Source organism: Trachymyrmex cornetzi, unplaced genomic scaffold, assembly GCF_001594075.2.
Source record: "Trachymyrmex cornetzi isolate Tcor2-1 unplaced genomic scaffold, Tcor1.1 scaffold93, whole genome shotgun sequence".
NCBI classification, from domain to species: domain Eukaryota; kingdom Metazoa; phylum Arthropoda; class Insecta; order Hymenoptera; family Formicidae; genus Trachymyrmex; species Trachymyrmex cornetzi.
This window is the reverse complement of record NW_017300278.1, coordinates 122,806-142,930: the sequence shown is the minus strand read 5'-3', so window position 1 is coordinate 142,930 and position 20,125 is coordinate 122,806. Positions and strand designations below refer to the sequence as shown.

The window sequence follows — 20,125 nt, the reverse complement described above, 5'->3', positions numbered from 1 at the left end:
ACACGAACGTAATACGATTCCACCGTTTGGAAAAACGCATTTATCGTGTTTACGATGCACGCCGGACGACATGCGATCGCCTAATAATTCGTTCTTCTCTAAACAATATATCAGAACGAGAAAATATAATATATAGGAACGAGGGAGAGACATATTTTACGTGAAATCTTCGAGAGACGCCGAGAAAAATAAAAAGAAAAAACTTGGCAAACACTTGGCGCTGAAACATTCACTCTAATATCTAATAACGAATGATCGTTAGTAATGATTAGATAATAATGCATTAGTTAATTAATGATTCTACGAATTTGCAACTTTTGTGCACGCGCTTATACTCATATACATAATATATATGTATGTGTTATATATCCTTTATATATATATATTTATATATATAATGTTACATACACACATACACACACACTTACACACACGCACATTCACACATATAACAAAATGGCAAAAATGTTCCTCCTGATTTCTCGTAAATGGAGAGATTTCTACTACGATTCCCCATTCATAAAATTGTATTATTATTTATACGCGTAAGTTATAATAGTAATAGAGAATATACGAATGTGTAGAAAGATTCGTCATATTAATGAAGTACATTCGACAAAAAATGTTTGGATTCGTAATTATTTTAGATAGGAATCCACTCATTGCCTAATTTCTCACGATTAGTGAAATCCATTCGTCGCATATTGCAACTTGTTACTGTGGTGTTTATATATATCTTTTAGATTCTCCAAGTAATTCAATAAATATATGCCTATATATAACATTAATAATGCAGAGAGAGAGGGGGAGGGGGAGACGGAGAGGATGAGAGGGAGGAGAGAGAGAAAGAGAGAGAGAGACGTGATAGAAGTAAATTGTATTTTTCTCGGCGTTTTTTTATAACACTGTCTGCTTTTCCATTTTTCTTTTTTCTTTCCTCTTTTAGACAGGAAGCACAGATTCTTACACAACCCATAACACGTAATGCATAAAAAAGATGAACCAATAAAAATTTTTCGTTTTCTTCCTTTCCATGAAATAAAGAACTCTGATTGGTTAAATTTCTTATGCCTTATGTGTTATATGCTTTATGCAAGTCTGTGCTGCCCGCTTTATCCTTAATTCTTTTATTTGTGTGGAAGATAATTTTTCCTTTCTAATATTTTTTCGTTAATCATTTTTATGTGCACATAGAAATTACAAGATTGTTTGACAAATGAAATTAGAAGACTGAGCTAAAAGAGTAAAGATAATAGGAAATACGTGAATATTTTGTATGATTTATCCGTTTATTGTATATGTGAATATATCACAACGCCCACCGTTCAAAATAACCGGATATACAAATACGCCAGTCATCAAAGTGCCTGACAATCATAAAATGAGACAGTTAAAGATTATTTCTTTCTCTCTATCTAGGACGGTCACGCGCATTATGTGTCTTCTTTAAATGCATGTGAAGGGAGGAAAGGGGAAGAAGGTATATTTTTCCGCAGCGAGATGCAATCTATCAAACATCAGCAAGTTCGTCGATTAATAAATTTATTACTTATCGTCTCAGTGGTACTCACTATTCAGAAGGAATATTACGAAGGATTTGATATCGCGTGATATATACTTACACATGACAGCATAATCGCGTACATTTTGAATTGCCGTTAATCTCGCAATAGAAATAATTGAAGCTTATATATGTCAAACTTACGCTACGTTAAATATGAAGCTCGAAGTACTTTCTTGAACATTACTAGGTAAAAATGCAATTCTCTAAAAGAGATGTCAAATTTATCCCATGGCGGATATATTTTTCCTATATCTTGTATCTCCTTTTCGTTCAAGTTCTACGTCGCGATATTATCGTTGATTTATTAAACGATATTTGTGCATTCGAAAGATACATCCGATGTCAAGAGATCGAGTCGATAGAACGTGTCGAACATACGCGCCACGCGAATCTATTTATCAAGAGAATTTAAAAAATTGGTTAATAATTTAAGTTAATGAAATAAATAGAAACGAGATATCTTTTGCGCGCAGATTTTTGATCGCATCTCGCCACGAATGCGCTGAGATTTTCTCTCTCGTCGCACGCGTCTAGATGCAGCTCCGTATCTCGCCGAGACGAGACGAGAGCGAAAGCCGAAGAAAGAAATCACATGGAGAAATATGCTGCCGCTGCGTTTGTTAACGTTCATCAACGCAAACACGGCGTGGCACTCAGTCGCAATTTTCGATCGCGATTCCATTCCGTTGCTCTTCCACACCACGCCGCACCATCGTTTTCTCTACTCACTCTCTCTCTCTCTCTCTTTCTCTCTCTCTCACACTCCCCCCCCCCCCTCTCACTCTCTCTCTGTCTGTCTCTCTTATGTCGATACTTGGATACTTGTTCTTTCTCTCGCTCTTACTCCTCTTCTCGTTCCATCACGACCGTCGCTGTCCCCGTCGATGCCCAGCATCGATCCGAGTCGACCCTATCGTCCTCCACTTCCTCTTCCTGCTTTCCGTCTCTCTTCGCCGTCTCCGACGACTCGTTTCATCTGCCATTGTGCTATTCATTTTATCCGACTCTCTTTATTACATTTCCTCGCATTGAAATTTTCCAACTTTGCTGATGATGCTTGACGATACATGAAACATCGACGCGAGTTTGATTGCGATAGCGGTTTCATGATCTCTTTGTCGCACACGCGATGACTTGTCTCGATATCACAATTCTGTTTGGAGGATCCGCTTGCTCTCTTGAGAAATCGACGTCAGTCTCGCTTTCGAGAACCGAAGAAGAACGCGTCGTCGCGCGCAAGATACGAAACCAAAACGGACGATGTTAAGATGCCGGCGAAACGAATGATCGGAGTGCATGTGCATGAACGTTGCAGCCCAGAAATTTCCCTTCTCTCTCTCTCTCTCTCTCTCTCTCTCTCTCTCTCTCCGCCGCGATCGCGTTCATTAACCGACAATGGACAGTGTCTACCTCGTGTCCTCGGTACTCGTTACGATACATACAACAATCGATTGACCGACTCTCTCTCTGCTCTTTTCTCGCGCTTCCAATGATTCGCGCATATGCTGATATGCCGCATATTTCCCTCGTCGAGGCTCCGAGGCACACTTGGCGCGGTGGGCGTGCACGCGTAAGGATAGGTAGTAAGTACGCTGAGCAGGTACTGGAGCAAGTAATACATGCCGGCGGATGCGCCACATCTTCGGTTTTGTCGCGTTTGGTACTATATGTAAATGTATTTGTATTCGTGTGTTACTGTAGCGCGTTACTTATATGTTCTCTGTCTCTCGAATACCGCATTACGTCGTTGTGTGCTCTCTTCGTTCGTAACTTCGTTCTTATGTACGTGTTTTATGTGTACGTGTGTGTTTCGTGAGGATGCCCGCCGTACGTTGTATCCCGTATTCCTAACATTTCGTTACTTCGTTCATTCGCGCTCTATCGGGGGACAACGAGCATTCGCCGAGAGCGGCAGCAGGACAGTCCTCTTGGCCGATTTATTTGTGGTTGAAGGAGAACGGGGATGGACCCGTCACCGCGCTTCGATGAAAATGCACGTTCTGCCATTTGTTGTCCCTCTTGTGCCACACGCGGCTTTCCTCACTTTGCTGGGTATGCGCTACGCCTTGTCTGAGGATCAAAACGAAAGAAATGTATACGATAGTACGAAACTTGAACCAAACTATTTTACGAGACACGGACATATCGTCTTGGAATATTGCAATACTAGCTATCTCCAGTACAGAGCAAATTATAAAATAACACATGTGCAACAATGGAATCTTGCAGTTGTTGAAACGTATAATGGTGAAGAATATTATTTGGTCCCCTCGAATATTAAATAAAAAAACTTCAAAGCTATCATTTATAACGAATTAAAAGCTGTTATTTATAAGAAATTAATATGTAACACAAAGACAAAAGAATTTGAATAAATTATGACTTTTTAAATTTTCGACCACATCGGTGCAGATCACGCTTAACTATCTTTTCGTTGTTACATGTACTCACTTGTCCATGTATTGCGTCAGCCTGACATACGCGATGCAAGCAGCATCCTCGCCCAGCAAATGGACGTGGGGATTCAGGATTGTCGTATTGACCGCCTTACAGTTTTTCCCCAAGACTGCTTCGGATATTGACGGGAAACAAAGTGAAAAGTTATTCGAATACCGTGATTTATATTAACATGCGACATAAAAGCTTCATACAAGTCAAAATATTGCAAAGAAACAAGCAAATGAAAGAGGGATAAAGAAAAGAAACAAGGGGAAAGAGATCAACTATTAGTGTGTGTACCGCGGAACACGAAGAAAAAATAGGGAGTCGGACAAATAAAAATTGTATATTCCGAAGAAAATTCTATGTTGTGCAAAATCAAGCAAACTTAGCGCTACATGGAAACTTTTTAAAATTGCTCATGCAATTAAAAGTCTTTTGATTTATTCATTACGATAGAAATTTAATTCTATTCATTTTCATAAAATCTGAATTACCAAAAGTCGCAAAATATAAGAGAATATTTATAAACATCCAGGAAACTCATTTCACAGAAATAACTACTTTCTCGTTATTAATTTTCGGTGCAACGCTTTAGTATGTGCAATTTTTATTATATGATGTTTTAATACAAATACATTAAATATTCTAAAAGGATAGAATCTCTTCTAAAATCCACTTTTTAGATGTTAAAGATGCAAAACAGAATGACAAAATTATAGAAAGTGCGTAATCTTTTTTTTACTAATTTAAAATTTATTGATGTTATAATGGTATGTTTATATTTTATTTTATCGAATATATTATATCTACAAATTATGTCTATATAAAAAATTACTGTCTATAAAAAGCAATACAATTTTACAATGATGATGCCAATAAGTCATAATTACCATTATCAAAGTAAAATTTGTGAAAATCCATTCCCTCGACTAAATTACCTAGAGCCTCCGGCTCGAATGCGGTCAGATGTGGATCACAGATTTTCCTGAAAGCACAAAAAGGGATTAATGTATCTCTTTTATTGTAATAATTTTATAATGATACTTTTATTTCTATCATATCGGTTTTTAATAGTACATTGTTCGAAACGAAATGAAAAATTTCTCTGTTGAAGGAAAAACGATTCCGAATTAACCGAAAGATACATATGCATACATGTGTATATATCTTTCAGTTAATTTAGAATCATTTTTCCTTCAGCAGAAAGATTTTTCGTTTCATAAAAAAAAAAAAAAATCTAAAGTAACATTTAAAAACAGCAGCCGAGGCTTTTTTATTCAGTATATAGTGTTTTTTTTTTTAATCAGCCTGTGTACAGTATTATCGGGAGCATCGGCTATTTCTACCAGATTAATCACCAATCGTCCGAATTCAATTTTAAGTGATAGGTACATGTTGATGAAATGTAAATATAGTAATAGTAGTTTAACAAATATAAAATGTAAAACAAAAATATTGATAAAATATTGATATCCATGTAAAAAGCTTCATCGAATAATGTATTCTTTAACAAAAACTTTATATATGATATCTCGAATCTTTCTATTTTCAATATTTTAAAAATCAGAGCATTCTTTAAATAATCTGAAATAAATTTTGAAAAATCGATAAACATCGTAAACTTATCAGTACTTGAGCAATTTGCTATCGTTACAAACGTACAGGATGGTCCTTTGAGTCCCTCTTTAACAAACGATTATATCGTTACTTACGTGTATGCCTCGAAATCTCCGGTGTTGATGCTCTCGATCAATTGCTCAGTCATCTTGATGATTTCCTGTCGGCGTGCTGGAACCGTCAATAGATCAATGAATCAATCGGTCCGTGCCGAGGCGTTCAACACGCCCATTGGGCTTACCGACATATTATACGGCACAAACACAGTCGCATGCACTTAATCTTTTCGTCAACTTTTCTAAAGCCCTACACCATTGCGGCCCCTGGTTGTGCACAAGAACAATAAGCCATACTCGCGCAATTAATTTCCGTATCGAGCGTAGTCGCGAATTGGATTCGTGGATCGGATTCTTGTCAAAGAACAGATATAGCCTAATCGAGACGACTAATTAAAGCAAATTTGAAAAAATGAGCGCTCACAATTTTATATTTAATTTTGATACCAAAAATTGTAAAAATTTCTAACAGTAAAAACAGTGTTATATACAATTAAAAATACTAATAATTTCATAAATGTATCGAAAAAAAAACTTGCGAAAAATTATCTACTATTAACTAATCGATTATAGTAAATTGATATATTAAAGTGAAGAAAATGTACAGATAATAAGAAATAATATTATTTACTTCAATACGCGCGTTTAACATAATAGCATATATTAAAATAAAAATATAAGATATTCGGCTGATACAAGTGACCCTTTTCTCCACTTGGCTAACACCAGGGCTCTTTCACGCTCTCAATGATTCGTGATTACGAAATCACAAGCGCACAGTGCACGATCGTGTCTAATTCAGTGATCGTTTCGTGTCGGCTGAGTGGTGAGATCCGAGAGAGTAACTCGAATCGCCAAATTGGCGATTGAGCAGCGCAGCGCGTGTCTCGCGTTTCTGTCATTCTCTTCAACGGCCTTTCCCCTCAGGCTCATTCAGGCTGTCGCTTCATTCACTCAACAAGTACATCCATCCACATGTTCATCGATGCACACTTCACCTGCGAACCTCCTGACTTTTCGATCGTATTCGTGCTCTCTTCGCCGGCGCCGCGCCGGTAATGTTTCATGCGTAACGCGTGCACGCATCGGCTTGTGCGTCGAAATTCTTTCAATCTCGTTAGGAACGAACGGTCATTCGTTGGATTAATGATCACTGAGCGCTTCCTTTATATTTATTGTTTATTATTTCTTAGAAAAATTATCTTATATTATGCATGGATATTCAAATTAAAGATCATATCACTGTTAGAAATGTTCTTAAATTTCATTAACTTTTAAGTTACAAAATTGAATTTAACTTGAATTTAATTTCATAACATTACATTAAATTTAATGTATTTGTAACTAAAAAGTACATTTATGTACATGTACATAAAATTTAATGTATTTTTCATGAAAATTTATGAAATTAATGTACTTTTCATAAAATTTTATTAAAAGTACATTAAATTTTATAAATTTAATGTACACGTTTATTACATTTAAGTAACTACTGTAACTTAATTTTCAGTTAAATCATTCATTACTTTTAATTTCGTTCATAACCACCAGCTTCATTTACATGTAAAGGAAGCTCGTGGTTACATTTCTAACAGTGTAGCTACCTTTCGAATCACAATAAATTAATATTAATAATATTTGATTGTATATACCATTTAATCTAACGATGCGTTCGTCGATATGTATTACTTACGTTATAGATTGGCAATTATGTATACGAAAATTGCGATCATTCCTTAAATGTCTCAACAATTGAAGCAAAGTTCCACGAAGAGACTTGGAAAGTGTTCGGAGATCGCAAGAGATATAGTATACGCTATTATTATTTCGCGTTTTTAATCATCGGGAATTCTGTTTTGTATAATATATATTTGTTAGAGATCAATCAATTTTGCGTTGATTTTCAGTTTTTCTCGAGAGATAAATTCAAGACCTAGGAACGAATCAGCGTAATTCTTAGACGTCTTATTATTATTAAATCACACGAAACAAACGCGATTGCGTCAAAGTAACGATACGAGAGATATCACGGTGAAAAATAATAATAAAAACAGATTGGAAAATTTTGCTTTGGCAATGAATTATTGTACTGCGATTTGTAGAATACCACTACCACCATCACACAACCGCCAGTCTTACTACGTTACTATGTCTGCTACTGTCCTAACTAATTAATTAAACTTTACCGCACCCTCGGTATTCTATTACGAAGTCGACCATTCCACGGTCTCTGATCGATCTATCTTTAGACATTTATCGTCGTATTAAGCGTAACACACTCCTCTTCCGCAGCTCTATATATTTTACTATTACGTGGCAGCAATTACGTAGATTACGTGAGAGTAACGCAAACTTTACTCATTTGATACTCAGTAGGCACTTTGGGCCATAAAGCATAGTTGTGGTATCATAGAATTCGCTCGACAGAAATGTTTTAAACAATCGGAATTTTTTTCAATATTATCCTCGACACAATATACGAGATCTAAAAGATCGATCGGGATTTTAAGAACAAGTTTTCTTCGTAATAAAATTCCGAGAAATAATGTTTCTCGCAAGAGTGATTGTATTGCGTTATTATTTAATAAATTATTACCACTTGATAATCTTTCGTATAGATTTTATAGAAAATATAATTTATATATATTATATTATACGAATTATGACGTGCGGCCATATTTCGTATTGATATTGTAAAACGTGCGATATCAGTCAGTAAGGCTTCTGGAAAGAGAAAACACATTGCGTTAAAGAAGAACTAAAGCACTTTATAAGAATTCATTCAGTATAAGTAATTCCTGTAATTAGTTATACTATAAAAAGCTGTATATTAAAACTCTTAAACTAATTAAAATTAAAGTCCAATTCAGCATCTTAGCTCCTTTTTTTGGCAACATACTTTCTCTCATAAACTCCTAAACAATAAAACTAACAAGTCGAAGAGAGTACGAGTACTTCCTCGATTCGTTCCGACTTGATTTTTCTTGGTCGATTCGTCGCTTACACACGACGTAATTTCGCACTTTACCTGAGCACTGGGAGTTGGTTGAAAGCTGGCTGCAGGTCTTGATAGGACACACGATTCTTATGTCTATAAGCAATATATATATCCCTTTCGTATTAAAAAATGGGCAAGACGGATATTTTCAAGACAATACTCAAGCTGCTGTACAAACACGAAGAGGATTAAGCGTCGTCCATGTTGAACTGCTTCATGTTTTTAAATATCCGCGGTTTCTGCGAGTAACGCACAGAGAATCTCGTTAACTCTCTATACATATATACATGTACGAGTATAACCAAGCTTATTAACGTAATTTATCAATGTAATATGATACGTACATGTATGTAATACGGTGACTCATTTCATATACAAGAGAAATTTATTCCAGTACGTTTATTGAAGATTATAATAATGAAAATGATAATTAGCATGCATAACATGTAAGCACGAAAGTTCACGGAGGTCTAGCATAATAATATCTTTCAATTTTTAATTCTATCGAAATGTAAAAGCTATTAGCTTAATCCTCACGTGCGGTATCGTCTAAAAGGATTAACCGTCTCCCCCGAGAGTTCTCATCATTATCCATTTTCTTATCTTCCTCTTGGTTTGCCGTTTCCGTCGTCCAATCGAGTTTGCTACATTATGTTAGATTTTGTTTGAATATGGTCGATGTTGGCAGCATTATTTTCATATATATATATGGTGCATATATTAGCAAACATGCTTTCCATATTTGTCATTTTTCATTTTAGATGCAATGTGGCATTTGGATTCGAATGGATCCTCCTGTCCCTTCTATTATGATTCAGCATATGATTTCCTATGTTCCTATTGAATCCAGATAAAACAGTAAGCGTGCATGCGAACGCAAATTGTATAAAAAACAATCGCGAGACATTTACAAAATCGAGATGAATCGGTAAGAGACTTCGATCGTATACGCCCAGAGAATCTTAACTACGTTATTTGCGGATCGCGGATTAGAGTCAGTATTTGCTGCGATTCAACTCCAACAAACATTGGAGCATCGGGTTAGTTAGCTTCCAACTTGTTTTATATACATGTATATATATGTATAATGTATATTACGCGTTAGTGATATATAGTGCGCCTATTACCTATTAAAAGTCATTACTTCAGATTATCCATCAAAATTGTCCATTATTAAAAAACAAATGTGAACCTGCGAATCTCACACTTTTCAATTATCGAAGCAAACGTATATTTAAAAAAGGATTTTTTTTAATTTACATGAAAAATATCGTAAAATGTATATTGATTTAATAAACCAAGAGATTCGGCCGACATGATTTTTCGTGAATAACGACGTGAATATCAAAACCCCATTGTGATGTAAATCGATCTTACAATTGTGAAATTTTATTTCGACCGATAATAAACAATTCGCGTAATGTAAATTTGCTCTAAGATAAATATGAGAAGCTAATCGACGGCAATCAAATCAGGTAGATAGAATATACATATGTGCAGACGATTTAGTCAGTCTGAGTTACTTACTATTTACTTGCGATGCACAGAGACAGTGTTACGTTGAACATACGATGGATAATATAAAATATAATCAAGGAAATTCAATCTAGTAATTAATATGATTATGAATGATAATCTGAAATATAGATATCCATCGTGATCGGATAATCAGATTGAATTTATTTTATACAATTAGATGAGAATTGTAAAAATTGTAGAAATTGTAAGAATTAATAAAAAATTACTGTAAAACACAATTAAACTATTAATTTTATCCCTTAATTTTCTCGTCAGGATTTCCATTGAGACTCTTAGAGGTCAGATGTCCGTTTTTCTTAACTGATGCATTCCTACGTATTACTTTCGTTGTTGTAAAACCTCATATGCAACGAAATCGAAAAATTAAAAATTGAGAAAAAATTGAATTCCCTCCACGTAGAAAAAATTGCCTTTTGACTTAATCAATGAGGGCATTCAATACTATAACTGTTCACTGCGTTCAGTGAGCTCTTACATCTAATTGGCATATTCCGTTAAATCTAAAAATATTAAATCGAACAGATGCAAGAGCTCACTGAGCGCTCAGAGAGCACTTATTGTAGCCTACTGAATGCATCTAATAAATGCGATGGCAAGAGAGACATTTTATAAAATTTTATTTCTATTTCTCTTAAAAAATTAGTTATCTAATCATACGTAAAAGGTTTCATAAAAACAACAGCCTATTAATTAAAAAATAAAATTATTGCTACATTTTTTTCTATTTATTTAAACACGTAATTTTACTAAATTCTTCTAATCTTAAAATCTTTCTGTTTACGATACGATTTAAATAATCTTCCTTTTGTTCTTTTTAATACGTTGTGAAAATATTCAAAGGAAGCACGAGGTGGTTTACACGAGTTTTAAAGCAAACTGCAAGACGTGGAGCTCCAACATGGTGGTTGCTGCGTGTTCCTCTCCCTCGCATTTATCCCGAGCTTACGGGCGTTAACGGTTTTCTTACCGTCTTCGGGATCCTCGTCGAGGACGCAGCCGGTCCGGGATGCGTGTCCGTCGGTAACGCTCATCTGTCGTGCTTCCCGTTCTGCACGTTTTTTTTTTTTTTTTGCGGAGTAGGTGCATGCAGGCGCACACAAGGGTGCGCGATCATAAGGCGGTACGCGAAACACGTGCAGCATGCAGAAACACACAGAGACACAAACAAACAAAAACAAATTGGTAACTCAATGCCGTCCGCGCGGAAAAGGAGTGCCGATAACTCGAAGCTTTGTCGATAATCGCATTTGAAGGAATTTTGATTAATTGGAGATGTGAAGATATAAAGTATACATGTGGAGTTTATAATTAAAAAAAAACGATATTTAAATAGAGATATATTTAAACAAAGAGAATTTTGAATAAATCAAATGTGATACTAAATCCTTGCAGACCACAATCGTTCTTTGGAATTTTATTGTTTTGGATTATGTTGTATCCGATGAGAATATCATCCATTTATATTTCAACCTCTTCTGTGGGATTTAGTGCAATCTCTAATTTCATTTCCTAAATTCGCTATTCATAATGCGGCATTCGAAAATATCAATTGCGCTTTTGTGCACGTTTGTGTGTATTAATCTCATCGAGCACGCTATTCAAGTACCAACATTGGTAATCGCATTAATGTCAATGCGTATTGTCTGGATCACGCAGGAGACAGTTAATTGATATAATAGCGGTCAAGGTGACGTCCCCCGTCTGATAATATCCCAGAAGACGGGAGAAGGTTCTCCGTCAGATTAAATCGAGCTTGCGAGGTATCGGCTCAATGGTAATCAGGATAAGTCTCGATTGCGAGTAAGAAGGATAGAGGGTGGAGAACATAAATTTATGTGCGTTGACGGTGCTCGGAAATTTTCTCGGTACGTTCGAATTACATTTTTATATTCTTTTTTCCTTCTTTTTTTTTATTAGTTAATAAAACCCGAGCTTCGCAAAAAAATACATTATATATGAATTGAATACATGTCGTCGATATCTTCTGTTTAACATTTATTTATGTCCAACAAGCGGCCCATTACGAAAATGGAAACACGTGTGCGGTTACAATTTTTGTTTACTATTCCTTAACGTTATCTTCCAACACGTAGCGAGATTTTATTAACAATAAACTTAAAATAATTTTGCACACAAAAAAATATCCATTCTATCGCTATAAGAAAAGTGGTCCTTCAATTTGTTTCCTTCCTTTTAAGTTTAACGATTATCTTTAACAAAGAATATTTTCATGATAGTGATCTTAAAACGTACTCACATCATAAATTTTAGGAAAACTCATTATTATGTATCTCTACTAAAAAAACAAGAATTTATTTACTTCTGATGAATATTATAAAATTGATCGAAGAAGCGACTTTATATAATAAACAAATTAAATTTGTTTTAATTTAATAATCTTGATTGAAGTATTAAATTTACCATTCAGAATATATTTTGAATAAATTTGACGTTTGTGTTAAACTTATAATAGATTTGCGGAAATATAAATTTTTGAAATACTTGAAACAAGTAATTGTTACTTGCGTATAGTATGTACCTGTGTTGTAGGGATGGGCTATGCTTCATCGATTATACAAAAATCGATGTTTTTCCGCTCAATAATCGATGCTCGATTCAATGTTTCAGAATTCGATTAATCGGTACATTGATCTTTTTTTTAATGACATCGATTATGGTTGGCTCTCATTGATCTACCCAAAGATATAACTACCCTAGAGTCCTAGATTTATTAGAGACTAGAGAGGCAGTCCCTAGCAGGCATTTAATTAATTTATGAAACAATTTTCTCGTTACTAGTAAATATTTTTGGTAACCAAGAAATTGCTTTCTGAAATAAAAATTATATTTTATAAAAAATAATCAATGTACGATTTCTAATACTCGTGTCATAAATTTAAGAAAAATGTTCTCTTATTAACAACAATCAGATTCAAGTAATGACATTTATTAGATTTAATAAAATAATTTTCTACTGACAAGTAATTGTGTTTTTACTAGAATAAAATATTTTCTTCATTGATAAATTATTTGCTTCAGGATAATATTTTATTGGAACAAAAGACAAATTTATTGTGGCAAGTAATTAATTCTTTCAATCAATGAATTACAATTCAAGAAAATGTGTTTACTTGAAACAAGTAAATTTTTTTTCTGTGAAGGTACATAGAATTGTATTCTATTTCTTCTTTTATTTTGTTATAAAAATAATTTAAAAAATTGTTTTTCGTAGGTACACATAAAATTGTACTCTATTTTTTCTTTTATTTTGTGATAAAAATAATTAAAAAAATTATAATTCAATATATTTCTAAAAATTGATAATAAAAAAATAATAAAATTTAGTAAAATCAGTTTTTTCTTCAAATCATCAATTTTACCAACATCGATGTTTTCTTCTACGATGAATCGGTTAATTAAAAATCGGATTAGATCATAATCGATTATTATAGAATCGATGCTTTTCTTGTACACCGCCCATCCCTACAGTGTGTTGCAAGGAAACTAGAAAAAACAAAAGATATTGGAGCACGACGATAAAAATGACTTCTGAGCGCATTTCACTTATTAATTAACAGCTTTTCGTTTATATCGATCCTATGAAATATATTTGTGTTCGCGTTTATTTACTATAACGTTGTTTATTGCATTGATCATAAATTGGGCTCGTTGACTAAACGGGCCGATAGCTGTAATTAATCCCATTATTTTTGCACATTCATTTCGCTTTATTCGTAAGCGTAGAGAAAACATAACCGAATCGTTTTCCATAAATCATAGCGTTAATGCCGATTATTTATAGACGGCACGAGGTGCAAATGAATGTGTGGTTTTCGGGTAACACTTCTGTCTAGAGCCCCGTCTCGTAAATATCCTATGCGATCGTATTCTCCGATTTCGCTCAGCGTTTATACCTTATCGCCATTTACAGCAACTGTGCAAACCTATGACGAATATCTATATAACAGCCGTATAAGACTTCACGTAAATCTTGATCGATCGAGGAATTGAATAAAAAGAAGCAACTAACCGTCGATCGTTAATCAATCTTACAAAGTTGAATAAGAATTGAGAAAGGAATCCGAACGGCGCGGCGGATTAAAAATAAACGGAAAAAATCGATGCTTTGACAATTTGATAGGCAACATCAATAGATATATACTAATGCAATAATAATAATGAAAAATAAGTGATTGAATAGAATTGTCTATAGCATGCAGCGACGCTCGAGAGCGAGTTAAGACAAGAGACCGTTTCCACCCTCTAGGAAGAAGGGAAGAGTATCAAGATAGAAGGAAACGTGCCAGATTATCGTGCTACAGACCGGTGGGCGAGGAATCCTGACGTCGCGATGCTATCGGCTCGTTGCTACCATTCGCCTGATGGCTGATACTGGCCGGCGAGGATGGTGACGCGCCGACTTGGCTGTTCTGGCTGTTGTTGCTGCTACCGCTGCTGCTACCGCTTCCTGCGCTGCCAGCTAGTCATGCAATCAACCAACCAAACACGAGCTAGTGTCAACGTCAAAGAAGCCATTGCACGTCGCGTCGTATTCGCGTCGTATTCGCGTCTCGTCACATCGCGTAATCGCGCGTCCGGCTCTCTCTACACTGGCGACGCTCTTTAGATCGATTGCTCCTCGTCTTTCGCGGATTCTCCATTTATTCAATCAATACAACGAGTCACGATACACAGGCTATCTCCACGCGTTTAAAACATTTTCATTGTTTTGCTACGTTTTAAGATTGTCGATTGTTAAAAGCGTTTGGTTTAGATCGTTTAGAATCTTTTAATTTTAAATTAACTAAGTTATAACCCAGAATTCTTATCTAGAAGATTTACAACTTTTTATGGAATAATAATTTAAATTACATAATAATTTAAAACAAAACGGACGGAGAGAGAAATAATTTATTTCGGTATAACAAATAATTTTGTAATTTATAATAAAAAATTATTGCAAATCGTAGTTGGAGAATATTAGGCGCGTGACGCGTAATAAATAAAATATACTTTCAACGATATGTATTAATAAAAAATTTCAATTGCAAGTGTATAACAGTCGACTGTGAAAGGAAAATCATTTTATTTGACAAATTTGTTGCATCTAATGTACTGATATTAGTGTCAACGTCACTATTTATGTCGTTTATGTCGTTGCAGTTTGTCTATTTCTCTACTTGCTTGTCAGATCCATTCCACTTGCAGAACTTAAACGGGAACGAACGTGGCTAGCAAGATGGTGTAAAACGCGATCGATCATCGCGTCGTCTATTCCCGACGCTCGAATCCGTAAATAATAAAGATCCGACGAAAGAGCAGAGGAGCAAGGGAAGTCATCGATATCGCCGGAAGAGCATGACGGAAGAGCGAATGCAAATCATTTGATTTTATACTATTTTATAACTGTGTGTGAGTCTTGTTTGACGGAGAGAGGTGAAACTTGGGAAATGTAAGGAGAAATCGTCGAATGATCGTCCAATCGATCGAGAGAATGAATCGATTCGTCAGACAATATTTTGTCTACGTATGTAAACAGTCAAGGAAAAATCGAGGAGAGGCGCACAAAGAAACGACAATAAAGAGGAAGTTCGTTTTTCCCTCGTTTCCGTCGCGCCTCTTACGGAAGGGTCTCGTCGGTTGGGGATATTATCTAATGTCTAAAAAAAAAAATAAACGAGTGCGTGAGTAAACGTGTAACGTGAATGTATGGCAAGTGCGAAAAGAACGAACAAGTTGTTGGATAAAATTAAAAGTATATATATATTGTAACGATTCTTGTGACGTAAGTATACATGTAATAAGAAAAATTTTGTTATAATAAATTTCAAATCATGCTGCGGCTTTTTAAAGCAGAAACGACTAGACCGATTTCTGCTTCGTCCTCATTTAACAGATTATTGCTATGCATCGGCTATACAGCAGCATACGTACACATGTATGTATGTACGTACACACACATACACATGTGTGTCTATACGTGTGTGCTCTTTACTAAAGAATCTCGATAAAGCGGATGGAAGCAGAAATGGGTCATCCGGCTTGGGTAACCTTACCGATTCGTCGATCAGACTGCTGTTAGTTGCGCTTTAGCATCTCCTTCCAGTGTACGTGCCTATTTCTCATCCTGCGACACGAGAGAAAGAGAGAAAGAAAGAAGAAGAGAGGGATGATAGGAAGAGAGGAGGGGGAGGGGGAGAGGGAGAGAGACTACGACATCAAGTGACAATTACACAACTGTAGAATGACTTTGTAAAGATATGCTTCCATGATTTAAAAAGTCAAACAATTCGAGCAAGCAGCAATTGATAATAATACCTATCACACTTTCGATTTATATGATGTTATACGACTTGTAATTAACACACCCATATTAACGCTTTTTTTAATCTACAATCCTGAGATAAAACTTATATTATTCTCTGATTATATTTATTCTCTAATTTTTTCTCCATTTTCATTCAGATCACAATACGGCAGGTGATTCTTTGATATCGAGTATAAACATAGATCATTGAAAAATTCTACAAAATGTCGGCTGACAAAAGTTTTGTGCGGTGAAATAATTCTTGAATGAAGAGATGTTAACAAAAAAGCTGTCACGACTATATCTTACTCTAATGATCACGATTTGATAAATTCAATTATAAAAATGTAAGGCAAGTTTAATTCGATTAAAGCTATTTGCATTTCAACAGACTTAATTGTCACCTCTTCAAGCACAGCACCATTCTCTCGGTTCATTATTTCACACGTGAGATTGAAAGATTAAATTCAAAAAGTATACGATTTATATAACAGGAGAACATTTTCCCATATTGAGATGAAAAAAATAATAAATTTTTAAAAGTTTCGCATCCGGAAGATCAGACCATTAGAATTTGCGATAACCTCTCCGAAACACATTTCGGTTGCAAAACATTTCGAACAAATATATTTCGAGAACAACGGCAAATATTCGATATTTTTAACAAAAACATCGTTGCAATCCCATGTTTTACTTTTCTTCATTCCATCTGACGTAATCAATAACAATCGTAATAAAAACTAGACAAATTCGACATTTTCGTGGCTGAATAAAAGGTTATTTACTTATCAGCGAACGATTCTTACCGCTATACTTTTCTTTCAGTGCATTTAAGAATAATTTCACTAACTTTGAAATCTATAAGCATATAGTGAGATTCGAAGATATCGAGAGAGATTTGTCTTTAAATTCATAGACTTCAAAAATAATTTACATTCTATAAATACTATTATTCATAAAGTTTAAACACGCAATCGTCCCAAAATTTTTATCTCGAGAATATAATTTTAAAAAAATTCCTTAACACAGTGTAGAGCCGCAAAGGATTAAAAAGTAAGATACGAAGACCCGGTTTACCCTGCATTTCATTGCAACATCAAATCAAAATCCTGAATTTACCTTGGGCCCCTTGAAGAAGAACCGCGGCAATTCCGAGGGGGTTGCCCGTATTCTGAATCTGGGCCTGGGCCTGAATCTGGGTCTGGTTCTGATTCGGGGCCTGTTTGTTCGCCATGGTTGTGGCCGCGCCGACCATCCTGGAGAACGCGGACATTGTCGCGGGGCTGCTCGGAGGTGTACCTTGATGGGACGAGCCAAGAGCTTTTGTTTTGGAGGGAGATTTTTTTTGAGGGAGCACCAATCAGTAACAACACGGGTGAAAAACGTATATGATCATAAAGCGCAAAAGGCAAGAAGCAAATTCTGCAAAGCGACTGTTGTCGCAACGCGCCATCTACGAATTATTTGAATCTTGATGATACCAAGAATAATACGCGAAGAAAGAAATCTTGAGTATCAATCAGTTATTACAAAGGGCGCGTTCGAAACAATGTGAAGTCACGAAGCCACACTCCACTAATTGGATCAAGTTATATAATGTTATTATTATCGAGCTAATTTGTGTTAATTGTAAGCAGGTTAATATGTAGCATTATTGAGCAACATTAGTCTGGCAAACATATGCTAGAACTAGTTCCCGAGAAATTTCAGAACCAGACAGAAACATAGAATTGGTGAAATAGGGAAATATTAGCAGAATTAGTTATAAACATTTGTTCAAAGAATTAAAGAAGAAATTTTAATCTCATATCGGGATCATTGCGTGTCATAGATTACAGGGAAAAAAGAGAGAGAAAGAGAGTAAGAGAAAAATAAACGGCGTCAATTATTTGCGTACAGCCATGATCTTGTACAAATGGAATAAGAACAATCCCACGCGAATTTTTGCTCATGCGTCCTATAGACAAAATTTATTCTTGAAATAGAAACCTAGACGCGCATTTGTATATGTAATCGTGCATGTATATAATCCAACTATGTGTAGCGTTTAGCCACAATAAAAGTTCATTTTGCATAAGATATTGTTACAGGCAGTTTGCAATTAATATGGAACAGTAACGATTGGTATACAAAACATTTCCGCATAAGATTCTCGTATTTTGTTAATAAATTCTTTAACTATTCAGAATAGACTTTTTCTTAATTATGTAGTTGCTAAAGAATCAATTATTCAAGATTTAAATTTGAAGATAAATTTATTTTTAAGATGACTTTGACAAAAGTTTAATTCAAGGATACAAAGATATTTGAAGTTAAATCTCTTTCAAATCGATACATGTTTCCAAACAGAAATCAATTTAATATTTAATTGATGAAAGATTGATAAACATAATCCGCAAAACGAGCTCAAAATATACTAAAGAAGTTCAGGGTCACATCGTGAAAAATTATTGTAATTATAGTAAAATTAAGTTCGATCTTTGTTCTAAGAAATAAACAGTATACTTACAAAAGTCGCTATTTTTACTAAATTATTCCAAATTAAATTTTAAAGAAAAAATTCATCGAGAAGTATTTTTACTGTCAATTCCCTGAATTAAACAAACCAGCTAATATAAGAGTAAAATATAATTGTGCGAGATGAACAAAAATATACACGTATGTAACGAAATTACAAGGAAGAACAGAACCCTCCAGAAACTCACCGTAATTCTCTGTGTATTTGGACGAGCTGGGTATGGTATTAGCCATCACGATTATGTTCTGCGCGATAATTTTCCACAATTAAATTACACGCAAACGGCACACAATGTTGTCGTAATAGTGGCACAATATCAAATGCAAAAATTATTGTTTTGCAAGGAGACGAAAGTAAATCCCTTTGTTAACACCGAGAAAATTTGTGAAATAATTGACACTCAAAATCGACAGAGGCAAGCTTGTTGAGCTTGTCGAGTGACTCAATTCACTTGCGAGGTGGGTCGAACGTACATACAACGACGTTTTGAAACGCTGCCGATCTATTTTCAAGTAATGCCAAGCGGCCAGGTATTTTTGTTGACAGTACGTCTGAAGAGCGCGCGAGGCGGAGTGAAATGTGAAATCGCGACGCTTTCCGTAGAGAAATTCGCCGACTAGACAAAAGAAATGAGAAACAATGCGTATATGTGTACATCGTTAGTAATTAGTCCAAATTTCTCTTGCGTTCTTTGACGACGAAAACGAAATTTCGAAACAACAGCCTCGTATTATGTGAAAAAGATTACATAATGCAGTGTAAATTTTCAAATGCAGAGAAATCAAGATATGTATATTACATTCTGGAAATAGTATCTACGCTAATAACGAATTGCTCACGTATTTTTTCTTATATTATTGATCGAAGTAGACGTGTGAAATATTAATTATTGCGTATTGATGGAAATAAGATGATAATTATCATTGCAGCGATTTACGGATCAAGCTCAGCTTTGTATTTACTGCGTGGTTAATTTTCCATAGGCTTAAACTATCCTCGTTGAGCTTACACTTGAGTAAACTCCCTGCGTTAGTTAGTTTGAATTATAAATCGAGTTAATTATAACTTTCGAGTTAATTACCAC

General features: G+C 35.0%; 1 protein-coding gene across 15 annotated transcripts in view; it reads right to left on the bottom strand.

Annotated features, from left to right (window-relative positions):
• Positions 1 to 887: 887 nt before the first annotated feature.
• Positions 888 to 20,125, bottom strand: part of CaMKII (Calcium/calmodulin-dependent protein kinase II) — a 114,728-nt gene continuing 95,490 nt past the window's right edge. For 4 of the 15 annotated variants that reach the window (XM_018520837.1, XM_018520838.1, XM_018520843.1 and 1 more), the window contains 5 exons: positions 14,541 to 14,696; positions 5,719 to 5,794; positions 4,897 to 4,991; positions 4,016 to 4,133; positions 888 to 3,634 (listed from right to left, as the gene is read on the bottom strand). In XM_018520837.1, coding sequence (XP_018376339.1) covers positions 3,502 to 3,634; positions 4,016 to 4,133; positions 4,897 to 4,991; positions 5,719 to 5,794; positions 14,541 to 14,696 — 578 coding nt within the window. In that variant the 3' untranslated portion in view covers positions 888 to 3,501. Of the gene's footprint in view, positions 3,635 to 4,015; positions 4,134 to 4,896; positions 4,992 to 5,718; positions 5,795 to 8,707; positions 8,771 to 11,042; positions 11,265 to 14,540; positions 14,697 to 17,642; positions 17,823 to 20,125 lie in introns of those variants that run through there. The other 11 variants (XM_018520832.1, XM_018520835.1, XM_018520841.1 and 8 more) reach the window with 8 other exon arrangements.